We start from the raw sequence: 11,917 nt of genomic DNA on the forward strand, positions 1-11,917 counted from the left end.
AAAGGAGGCAGGCAAATCAGACAGCAGCTCAAGGAGGGAAGATACTCCACTCCTCTTTCAAGATGGTGGGGCAACTCATGTGCCTTAACTACTGTGTCAGAAGGGAAGGGGGCCAGGCCACCAACATGATAAAGGAGGAAAAATGAAAAATGGAAGAGAAGGAGAAAGGGGTGAGAGAGAGGCAGAGACAGAGAGAGGGGAGGGGAGAGGGACAGGAGTGACCACACAGCAAAGCGTATTTTAAAATGATCTTCCTGGGTCTTCCCTGGCAGTCTAGTGGTTAAGAATCTGCCTTTCAATACAGGGGGTGCAAATTCAATCCCTGGTTGGGGAGCTAAGATCTCACATGCCTTGTGGCAAAAAAAAAAAAAAAACCTAAAATATGAAACAGAAACAGTACTGCAACAAATTCAATAGACTTTAAAAATGGTCCACATAAAAAAATAGTGATCTTTGTTTGCATAAGGAAAACAATTGAACTTGCTCCCAGATGATTTCCCTCATAGCTCAGTTGGTAAAGAATCTGCCTGCAATACAGGAGACCTAGGTTTGATTCATGGGTTGGAAAGATCCCCTGGAGAAGGAAATAGCAACCCACTCCAGTATTCTTGGCTGAAGAATCCCAGGGACAGAGGGACCTGGCAGGCTACAGTCCATTGGGTCACAAAGAGTTGGACATGACTTAGCAACTAAACCACCAACCACCACCCAGATGACTAGGACTCTGGACCCACTCTCACCATGTACTGTGAGATCAAGCACAAGTCATTTCCTTGGAAGCTCAGCTTCCTGCCTTTGCCTTGAAGAGTGCCATAAAAAATAAGCAAGATAATGTCGCATGTTGAATCATGGGGAATTGCTCATGGGGCTCATATGCACATGCTTTAAATGCTGTTAAGATGCTCTTGACTTTGGAGGAGGAATTATTAATTTTATTATCAGGCTGCCTGATATCCCATCATTGGAGATTCATCCCTGAAGTCCTCCTTAGGTGGTTAAGATTCTAGTACTGACATCCAAACACACCCCAAAAGTCAACACTTTAAGCCATTTTCAGTCAGCTCTTTGATTAGGAATTTGCTTACAGTCAGTTGAGAGCTGAGAGGCTGGGAAGAAAGCAGCTCTGGGAAGGCCTTCGAGTGGTGCCAAGGACCAGCTCCACGTCCTGCCCAGGCCTCAACACACTTCACAGGCAGGAACCCACAACATGAGCTGCATCCCCAGGGCCCTCAGAACACTCAGCTCTCCCCCAACTTCAGAAGGAAATTCAGAAATGTAGTCCAACAAATATATCTTATGAAATAATATATCCGTAAATACTCATCAGGAGGGCTGTGCTGCGCTTAGTTGCTCGGCGGTGTCCCAACTCTTTGTGATTCCGTGGACTGCAGCCCACTAGGCTCCTCTGTCCACGGGGATTCTCCTAGAGCCATTAAGATCTACGCAGAAAACAAAGCTTAATGCTAATAGAGTATTTGCAAAGCAGATTTGTCAGTTTAGTTGGGAAACAATCATTCAGCAACTAGAATTTTTTCCTCCTAAAATATTACGCTTTTTCCTACTCTTAAAGATTGAATTTTTGGCTCCAGTTCAGCCCTCCCTGGACCCTTGACTGCTCTTTAACTTCTTAGTTCTTCCCACTATCATCGGAGGCGGGTATTTTCCTATCCCCAGACTCTGAGTTTGGCCACAGAACTGTTCTGGCTGTATTATCACTCAGGAGCAGGAAACTTATAGGGACAGTTGGTTAAAGGGCACGATGTTTCAGTTATATGCTGTGAGTAAGTTCTAGAGATTTTATGTACATGAGGACTGTAGTTAACAAAACTGTATTATTGTAGACTTACAATTTGCCAAGAAATAAATCTTAAGTATTCTCACCACACACACACATAAAATAGTAACTATGTGAGGTGATAAGATACATTAAATAGCCTGACTGTGGTAATTTCACAATGTAAATGTCTAGCAAATATATCAAATCATCATGTTGTACCCCTCAAATACATACAATTTTTCTTGGCCAATTATACCTCAATAAAGCTGGGGACACGACTTAGTGACTGAACTGAACTGAACTGAAAGCTGGGGGAAAATTCAGGCAGGTAAGAAGGAGACAAAGATCTTAGAGGCATGAAGAACATGCCATCTTTCCAGGCTACTAGTTCATCGGGTGTGAGGGTGACCACGGCAGGTTTGAGTGGAAGGTGTGTGGCTGGTCTCCAAGACACCCCCAGTGGTCCCTCACCTCTGGGAGGTATCCTGGTCTGTCTGTGCAGCTCCCTCTCACGTGGCATCAGGGATGGCCTCGCGGTCAGGAGGATCCTGCAGAAGTCGTGTATGACTTCTGACACTAGTCCTAAAAGATATGGATCCCACGTTGCTTTCCCTTGGGTGCCTCACTCTGAAAGAAGCCGGCCGCTGTGTCATGGGGGCGCTCGAGCAACCCCACGGCGAGAGGCGAGATCTATGCGGCGTGAAAAGGAGGCTTCTGCCACCAGCTCTAACTTCCAGTCATAACAGTGAGCCACCTGGGAAGCAAATTCTTCTGCCCTAGTCAAGCCTTCATCGGATGCAGCCCCTGCTGACTGCTGGACTAAAACAGCATGAGAAACTCTGAGCCAGACCATCTAGGGAGCCATTCTGTAATTCCTGAGCATCAGCCACTGTGAGATGTGTTTATTGTTAAGTCACTACCTTTTACAGTACATTTCAGCAACAGATCACCAATACAGAAGGCAAAGTTCACACGTGAGCTGTTTTTTAATTCATTTATTCTTATTTATATTTTTGACCATATAGCACAGCATATGGGACCTTAGTTCCCTTGACCTGATCAAACCCATGCCCCCTTCATTGGAAGCACAGAATCTTAACCTCTGCTCCGCCAGGGAAGTAGGTTCCTAAACACTACTTTTGGGCCATATCACACAGCTTGTGGGATCTCAGTTCTCCAAGCAGGGACTGAACCCTGGCCACGGCAGTGAACGGCCAGAACCCTAACCACTAGGAACCACAGAACTCCACACGTAAGCTGTTGTTTACTCTGCTGAATCCCTAGAAATGCACAGCCCCTGAGGAGGACATGGCTTTGAGCTGTAACTTGAGACTGTGTGGAGGGCAGGTTTGAAAGTGTCTCAGATAAAGCAATATTAGGCTGATCCAGGTGCAAAGATGAAGGCTGATGTCATGTGATGAGTCTGAGCATATAGGGTGGAGACCAGGAGAGGGAGCTGAGGAGTGAGGGCTGCCTGGGGTGGGCAAAGGAGCAGGGTGTTGGGGAGGCTCCTAGGTTTCCAGAAGTCGGGCTAGACAGGCATTCACAGAGGTGAGGGTATAAGAGACGCAGGTAGGGGAGTAGTTCATTCCTGGGTATGCTGGATTTGAGGCATTTGTGGGGTATTCAGCGGGGAGAGGTCCAGGTATGAAGCTGAAAGTATCTGAAAAATTCTGTCCTCTAACTGAAATGGACCCACCTGACGAGCTCCAGATAACACAGCCGTGGATATTTTTGATGCTGTGCCTGCAAATAATCAAGAAAAGAGCTGGCTTCTGTAGAATGCCACCTCCTTGAAGGCTGCTGGATGTAACTGCAGGTATGTGAATGCCTAAAAATTAATAATAACAGCAGCAGCATCTAGCCGTTTCAGTAAGTACTGCTGGATGAACCTCAACGGGCTCCTGCTGGCAGCTCTCTGTAGGTGGCAACTCCTCTCACTCCCTCCTCCCATCCTATAGTCTTCAAAATCAGCGGTTCTTAATCTTGGTTCTGTATTTGAAACACCTGGCAACTTTTATAAGGATTAAATGGGATGGTGTAAAGTTTCTGACAAATGGGTGATGCTTGCAGTCTTCTTTTGCCTAAAAAGTAAAACCAAACTCTTACCTCTCTCTCCCCCTCTCCTGGACCAAAAGAGATCCTCTCTGTGAAAGGGTTTTGTGAAATGCAAAGCTTTATTCAAATGTAAATTATAACCTTTACCTTTAACTTCATGAGAAGTCAAAGAGCTTTTTAACTTTTTACTATGAAAAACATCAAACTATATACAAAGTAAAGAGAATAATATAGTATGCCTTAGGGAACTATCCCTCAGCTTCAGAAATGATCAATTTGTGGCCAATCTTGATTTTATTTATAGTCTCACCATTACTCCCTTGCTGATTAATTTTTTTACTATTCATAAATATTTCAGCATGTATCTCTAAAAGATAAAGAATCTTTTTTTGTAGAAAGCCACACTACTATTATTACACTTAAAACTGTTAGTCGCTCAGTCGTGTCTGACTCTTTGTGACCCCAGAGACTGTAGCCCACCAGGCTCCCGTGTCCATGGAATTCTCCAGGCAAGAATAGTGGAATGGGTTGCCATGTCCTTATCCAATTACACTTACAACATGATCAATAATTCCTATATATCAAATATCCACTCAGTATTCACATCTCCCCCACAGTCTTTGTTTCTTCAGATTAGGATCTAAATAATCCCTTCACTAGATATGTCTCCTCAATCTCTCTTAATGTATGGATTCTGCCCCCACCTCCTCTTCCTTTGTAATTAATTTACTGAAGAAACCAGCTCATTTCTTTTGTAAAGTTTCCTTCAGTCTAGATTGCATCATCCTGAATTAAAAAAAAAAAACAACTTTATTTTTTAGAAGTATTAGATTTACAGAAAAATTGTGAAGACAGTACAGAGATCCCAGATAGTTCACGCAGTCACCCCATAATCACCATCATACCACGAGTGCATGGCACCCACACGACGTACCACTGTTGATGCTGCTCTGGACCGCCTGGCAGAGGTGTAGAGGTAATAGTGTCAGGTTTCCCCCCAGTTACAGAGCCCTCACCCTCACCGTTCTAAGTGCTCATAGCCCACACTGGAGAAGCGGCAGTTTTACATACCCCTTCAGGGCAGAGCCTCTATATAAATTATTTTAACTACTACTGAGTAGGAGATTTGTTTCTTTTCTATTTATGTACTTTTTCATAATTTATATCAGTGTAGACCTGTGGAGATTTATTTCATCTTTGGGTTATAACCCAACAGAGCTATATTTTCTTGCCCAGACTGTTTCAACTTTGGCTGTGGGGAGTTCTTTCAGTTGGCTCCTGTGCTCCTGATGCTTTGACAAACTCCCATCAGTATGGTGGTTTGTTTTTTTTTCCCATTATTGATTGATTGATGAATTTTCAGTGTACTTCCTGACTTTCCGGAGTCACAAGATGCTCTGAGCTCATTATCTATCCACTGTGTATATTTCCTGGCCCAGTGCTTGAATCAGCGTTTCTCCAAGGAGTCCTGGTTCCTTTTACTGGGAAATAGTAACAGAAATCAAGATCTGCACACTGGGTGTGCCTGTTGTTCCCAGGGAACCACTTCATTTAGGCCCTCCCAGCTGACAGAGCAAGGACATTTGTATGTATACTAAACGTCCCTTGAATATACACTTATCCAAAAATGTTTCTGTATATAACCCTCAATATCTAAACTAAACAAATTCTTAACTGATGTCTCCAACTCTAATCCACTACTACCTGGATCACCCTAGCTTCTTCCTGATATTTGAAAAAAGATTTTTTTGGTAGTTCTTATAATATGGTAGCTAGATTCAAATTCAGTTTTTGGGCAAGAATATTTCATAGGTGGGACATTTTCCTATCATTTTAATGATGTTGGCAGCCATTGAGGACATTTCCTAGGATCTCTTAATTCTTTAAAGTTTAAAAAACAGCGAAGTTTTGGTTGACTTCCTCTTTCTTCCGGAGAAGGCAATGGCAACCCACTCCAGTACTCTTGCCTGGAGAATCCCATGGACGGAGGGGCCTAGTAGGCTGCAGTCCTTGGGGTCACGAAGAGTCAGACATGACTAAGCGACTTCACTTTCACTTTTCACTTTCCTGCATTGGAGAAGGAAATGGCAACCCACTCCAGTGTTCTTGCCTGGAGAATCCCAGGGATGGCAGAGCCTGGTGGGCTGCCGTCTATGGGGTCACACAGAGTCAGACACAACTGAAGCGACTTAGCAGCAGCAGCAGCATCTTTCTTCTCTGAATAACTGGAATTCTCTATAGAAAGAAAAACCTGTTTTTTCCAGTAGTCATGTACCGATGTGAAAGTTGGACCATAAAGAAGGCTAAGCACTGAAGAATTGATTGCTTTTTAGCTGTGGTGTTGGAGAAGACTGTTGAGAATCCCTTGGACTGCAAGGAGATCAAGTCAGTCCATCCTAAAGGAAATCAGTCCTGAATATTCATTGGAAGGACTGATGCTGAAGCTGAAGCTCCAATACTGTGGCCACCTAAATGGGAAGAGGTGACTCATTTGAAAAGACCCTGATGCTGGGAAAGATTGAAGGCGGGAGGAGAAGGGGACGACAGAGGTTGAGATGGTTGGATGGCATCACCGACTGAATGGACATGAGTCTGAGCAAACTCTGGGAGGTACTGAAGGACAGAGAAGCCTGGCATGCTGCAGTCCACGCAAAGAGTCGGACACAACTGGGCAACTGAACAACAACATCAACTATTTGGTTGCCTGAGGTAGAGCTCTTTTCTCATTTACTTAAAAATCATGAATAAGTTCCCTTAGCAGTCTCTGAGGCTGAACACTGAGCTATTTTTGCTCTTGAACTGGGAGCATCTCTGGAGGCACGTGGCTCGGCTCTGGACCTTTAGCCCCCACTGCTGGGCAATCGGCCTCAGGAGGTGGACAAGGAGAGGTGGGGCAGGGACTGGGCTCCCCCAGCAGAGGCCGAGAGCAGTTTAGAAAGGCAGGCCAGGCTGGAGGGCCTTGATGGCTTCCATATTCATCCATCCTGAAAAAGCTCCGGTCTCCAGTTATGTTCTTGTAGAGCTATTCTCTTGGTTTCATAGTTGTTCACGTTGCCATAGAAATAGCTAAATTAAAAGTCTCTTTCAAGCAACCATTAAAGAATAAGAATACAATCTCTCGAAGCCTGGGAAAAGGTATGTTCAACCCTAAATCCCCAATGAAGCCCTTCTAGAGAGAAACCAAGTCACCTTTAGAGTGTTAGGGGTAAGGGTTAAGTTTAGGGCACAGTTCTTAGCCCTGGTTCCTTACCAAGAGTCACCTCAAACACATATAAAAACCACTTATGGGACTTCCCTGGTGGTCCAGTGGTCAAGAGTCCACCTGCCAGTTCTAGGGACATGGTTCAATCCCTGGTCCGGGAAGGTCCTACATGTGGTGGGGCATCTGAGCCTGTATCACAACTACTAGCCTATGCTCTGGAGCCTGTGCACTGCAACAAGAGAAACCACCACCAGAGTAGCCACTCACTCACTCACTGCAACTAAAGAAAGCCCAAGTACATCTGTGTCTCTTTTTCTGTTTTGCATGGATGCATGAGACAAGTGCTCGGGCCTGGTGCACTGGGAACACCCAGAGGGACTGGGTAGAGAGGGAGGTGGGAGGGGGGATCGGGATGGGGAATACATGTAAATCCATGGCTGATTCATGTCAATGTATGACAAAACCCACTACAATATTGTAAAGTAATTAGCCTCCAACTAATAAAAATAAATGAAAAGGAAAAAAAAAAAAAAAAGAAAGAAAGAAAGCCCAAGTGTAGCAATGAAGACCCAGCACAGCCAAAAATAAATAAATAAATAGTTAAAAAAAAATCCACTTACGCCTCAGTGCCACCTCCAGAGATTCTGAATCCCTCTGTCTGGGGTGGAACCTTGGAATTGGCAGGGTTTTTTCTTTTATTATATTTTTGTTGTTGAGGTATATTTGACATGTAATATTATACAAATTACAGGTATACAATGTAGTGATTCTTAAGTTTTAAAGCTTATACTCCATTTAGTCATTATAAAATGTTTGCTACATTCTCCATGTTGTACAACATATACTTGTAGTTTATTTTATACCTAATATTTGTACCTCATAGTCCCCTGTCCCTCTATTGCCACTCCCCTTTCCCTCTCCCCACTCGTAACCACCGGTTTGTTCTCTAAATCGGTGAGTCTCCCTCTTTTTTGTTATATTCACTAGTTTATGGCATTTTTATTAGATTCTATAAAGTGGTATCATACAGTATTTGTCTCTGTTTGACTCATTTCACTTAACACAACACCCTCCAAGTATTTCTTTTTTATGGCTGAGTAGTATCCCACTGTATTTATACCACATCTTCTTTATCCATTTGTCTGTCAGTGGGCATTCTGGTTGCTTGCCAATTGTAAATAATGCTTCCACAAACACTGGAGTGCATGTATCTCTTTCAGTTTCAATAAGTGTTTTTTTGTTTGTCTTTGCGTTGTTTTTGGATATATACCCAGGAGTGGAATTGTTGGGTCATATGGTAGCTCTATTTTCAGTTTTTTGAGAAAACATCATACTGTCTTCCTCAGTGGCTGCACCAATTTACCTTTTGGAATTGGCAGTTTTTGAGCTTTTTGAAAGTTTAATCGTTTAACCTTGGCAATTTCCAGACCCCTGGAAATTTCTTAGATTTTTCTAGAACTCTAAGAGGGGAATGACTTATATCACACATACAGTTTCATCACTTTGATTCACTTGCCTCTGTCAGTAGATGCCATCTCTGCCATTTATTAAGAAGACTAAGCTAGGAAAGACGATCCCTGGGACACCTCACTCCATCCCCACCCTCTACCCCACCCCACACCAGGCTAAGGCCTGGTAAGCTCCAAGTGCCGGCCTTTACACAGCTCTCTGGCCCACCCTGAACTCCAAAGATAGCTACATTTTCTGTGCCTAGCACTGTTCTGAGTGCTCTAAGTCTCTTAATATCCCTAATAGGTTGGTATGTGCCTACCTGTTCAGTGTCAGGCTCTTTGCAACCCCATGGACTGCAGTCTGCCAGCCTCCTCTGTCCATGGGATTATCCTGGCAAGAATATTGGCATGGGTTACCATGCCCTCCTCCATGGGATCTTCCGCATCCAGGGATCAAACCTGCATCTCTTGCGTCCCCTGCATTGGCAAGCAGATTCTTTACCGCTGAACCATCTAGGAAGCCCAATAGGTTGGTATATGCTCTACTTAACAGAGAAAGAGTTGACTGACTTTTGCTAAAGCCAGCCTGTGTCTGGGAGGATTTTTGGGCTTTTTCTTACCACATGCTGTCATTTAAAGGCTGTGACTCCAAGCCCAGCCTCTCTCAAGAAGCTGACTCCTCCTATCCTTTGTGTAACAAATACTGACTGCTGATGAAGAGAGAACCTACATAGAATGTAGGGCCTGAAAAAAGGTGGGGAGGCTTAGGATGAGGGATCCTGAACCCCTGCTCCTCACTCAGCATCAGGCCCTGAGGAGCCCCCAGTTCTGGGCTGTTCCTCACCTTCCTTCCTTCAATGGTCTGAGCCTAGAAAGCCTTGGACACGTCTACCTATGACTGACTCTTGCTCTCTCTCCTTCCTGCACCCAACAGGGTTTCAAGCACAGCCCTTTCCTCAACCTTTCCAGGAAAATCTCGGGGTCCTGTCCATTCAATCCAACACTTACCGCCACCCCCAAGTCTTAACCAGAACTACACCCCCACACCCCATCCTATAATACCCTTCCCAGAAAGTGACAGCGCCATTCATCCAGACCGGAAACCCTGCCATCACCCTGGCAAAGCATCCCTCCCCACCCACTCAATCAGCTACTGAGTCCCTGCAGTACCACCCTCAGGATGGCTCTTAAACCCATCTCTGTCCCCACTGTACAGGATAGGTCGACGCTCTGAGCCAATTCTGCTCTATTTCCTTCCCACCGCAGGCCAGGGGAACCATCTAGACTAACCAGGTGTGGCTCCCAGGACGCATCCCTGTCCGTAATTAGATACTTAAACTCTACTCAGGCAGAAAACCTCTGCGCACGACTCAGCAGTCCCAACACTGGTGAAGTACCCTGAAGGCAGACTGTGACTGCTGCACTATCACGGGACTCCCGCGTCCAGGATCCCGCCACTCCGCAGCCCCCGCCCCGGCCCGGTGCCACTTTCCCTATGCCCCACTGGGCCTTCGCCTTCCCCGCAAGTCCCACTCTGATTGGCTGCCGCCGCTTCCGTGTCCCGCCCGAGCCCCGCAGGGATTGGCCCTGGCCGCCGGGCCCTGCAGGGATTGGTCCATGCCACCGCACCCCGCCCCGGGCCCTGCAGGGATTGGTTCTGGTGGCCCACGCCTGCCCTGGGCCTTCCGCACCGCAGAGCTGGGGAAGGCAGGCCATGGCAGGCATGCGTAGGCTTGAGCTGGCGGAGGCCCTGCAACTGGGGCCGGGTTGGCGGCACGCGTGCCACGCGCTGCTCTACGCACCGGACCCAGGGCTGCTCTTTGGTCGCATTCCGCTACGCTACGCCGTACTGGTGAGGAGGGGGCGCTCCCGGCCACCGCCCGCCCCTGCCCCGCGGTCAAGCCGCCTTGGGCGTCCCCGGGCATCCCAGCTTCCCTCTTCCACAGATGCAGATGCGCTTTGATGGGCGCCTGGGCTTCCCTGGCGGCTTCGTGGACTTGCGCGACGGCAGCTTGGAGGACGGGCTGAATCGCGAGTTGGGCGAGGAGCTGGGCGAGGCTGCGGCCGCCTTTCGCGTGGAGCGCGCTGACTACCGCAGCTCCCACGCTGGGTCCCGGCCGCGCGTTGTGGCGCACTTCTACACTAAGCTCCTGTCCCTGGAGCAGCTGACTGCGGTGGAGATGGGCGCGCCGCGCGCCCGAGACCACGGGCTGGAGGTGGGGCCAGCCCAGGACCCCACCCCGCCTCCTCCAGCCCCGGAAGGCCTGTCCCCGCTGTTTGCTCGTGTACTGGGGTCTGGGTGATTAGTTACAGCCATCCTGGCCTCCCTGCAAAGATCTTGCCCTCTCCCCTGTTTGCAGGCCTCTGCATTGCCTTTCTAAAACTCTTCTAAAACCTAAGTCACTCTTCTGCTACCACTTTATAATGGCAGACTTGGCACTTTAGGCCCTATTTTTTCTTGCCTGTTTTTTGGAAAACTTTGGCACTTAGGCTAGGGGTGAGAGGGATAGATTGTATATGCTAATCAGGATCATCTAAGAGGCTTATTAAAACAGCGATTATTGACCCCACTGCCATAATTGCTCAGCTGGAGAGGGGAGAAAGACATGAGAATTTGAATTTTTCAAAAGTTCCTAAATAGTGCTAATGTGGCTGCTTTGGGTACCAAATTTTGAGAACTACTGGTGTAGCATGCGTTTTGGAGGTGGGAGCCACTAAGGTGATGTGGAAAGGGTTGGCATTTGTGAGATGTATATAGCATGACCTGGGTTATTTGTCTACAAAGACCTGTGCCCTCTACGTCCCCAGAGGTGTGCATGCTCAGGCCTCTGATCTAGAAAGATCTGGCTGGGATGAGCTCCCTGAATTTCCAGAGTCTCCTGTCTCCTTCCTTTCCCAGGTGCTGGGCCTGGTGCGGGTGCCCCTGTATACCCTGCGGGATGGTGTGGGAGGCCTGCCTGCCTTCCTGGAGAATACCTTTATTGGAAATGCACGGGAACAGCTGCTGGAAGCCATCCAGAACCTGGGATTGCTGGAACCTGGCTCTTTTGCACGCCTTAAGATTTCACCTCCTCCCTAGAGGCACCCCTCCATGGACCCATGAAACCTGCCTGAGATCAGGGCCTTTGTACTGGGGAGGCAGGGAGGAAAAAGGGAATGTTTTCTCTTCTGGGCCTGGGTTTGATGGATGATAACAGATTAAAAGAGTATGTAATGTGTTCTAAGCAGAGGACCCCGTGGTGACTCATGACATCAATGGCAAAAATCTGCAGCTCATCCCGGGGGCCTGGCAGATTCTCAGAGCCTACCTCTTTTCTTTATATTTGTGCACACGCTTCCCTGGTGGCTCAGACAGTAAAAAATCCGCGGGCAATGCGGGAGACCTGGGTTCTATCCTTGGGTTGGTAAGATCCCCTGGAGGACAGCATG

The 11,917-nt window shown here is 47.1% G+C and overlaps 1 protein-coding gene across 1 annotated transcript; it reads left to right on the forward strand.

The window, feature by feature from the left end:
* The first annotated feature begins 10,161 nt into the window (after window positions 1-10,161).
* Window positions 10,162-11,712, forward strand: NUDT16 (nudix hydrolase 16). The gene is made up of 3 exons (XM_043874538.1): window positions 10,162-10,340; window positions 10,435-10,704; window positions 11,388-11,712. The coding sequence occupies exons 1-3, from the start codon at window positions 10,203-10,205 to the stop codon at window positions 11,565-11,567; spliced, it is 588 nt and encodes a 195-aa protein (XP_043730473.1). The 5' UTR covers window positions 10,162-10,202; the 3' UTR covers window positions 11,568-11,712.
* Window positions 11,713-11,917: the final 205 nt, after the last annotated feature.

Source organism: Cervus elaphus, chromosome 19 (genome assembly GCF_910594005.1).
Source record: "Cervus elaphus chromosome 19, mCerEla1.1, whole genome shotgun sequence".
Lineage (NCBI taxonomy): Eukaryota > Metazoa > Chordata > Mammalia > Artiodactyla > Cervidae > Cervus > Cervus elaphus.

Bases quoted from the DNA above. Each gene is read 5' to 3' on its own strand.
- NUDT16 (XM_043874538.1), top strand. From the start codon at position 10,203: ATGGCAGGCATGCGTAGGCTTGAGCTGGCGGAGGCCCTGCAACTGGGG. The intron at 10,341-10,434 runs GTGAGGAGGGGG...CCTCTTCCACAG, and splicing joins CGCTACGCTACGCCGTACTG to ATGCAGATGCGCTTTGATGG. The intron at 10,705-11,387 runs GTGGGGCCAGCC...TTCCTTTCCCAG, and splicing joins CCCGAGACCACGGGCTGGAG to GTGCTGGGCCTGGTGCGGGT.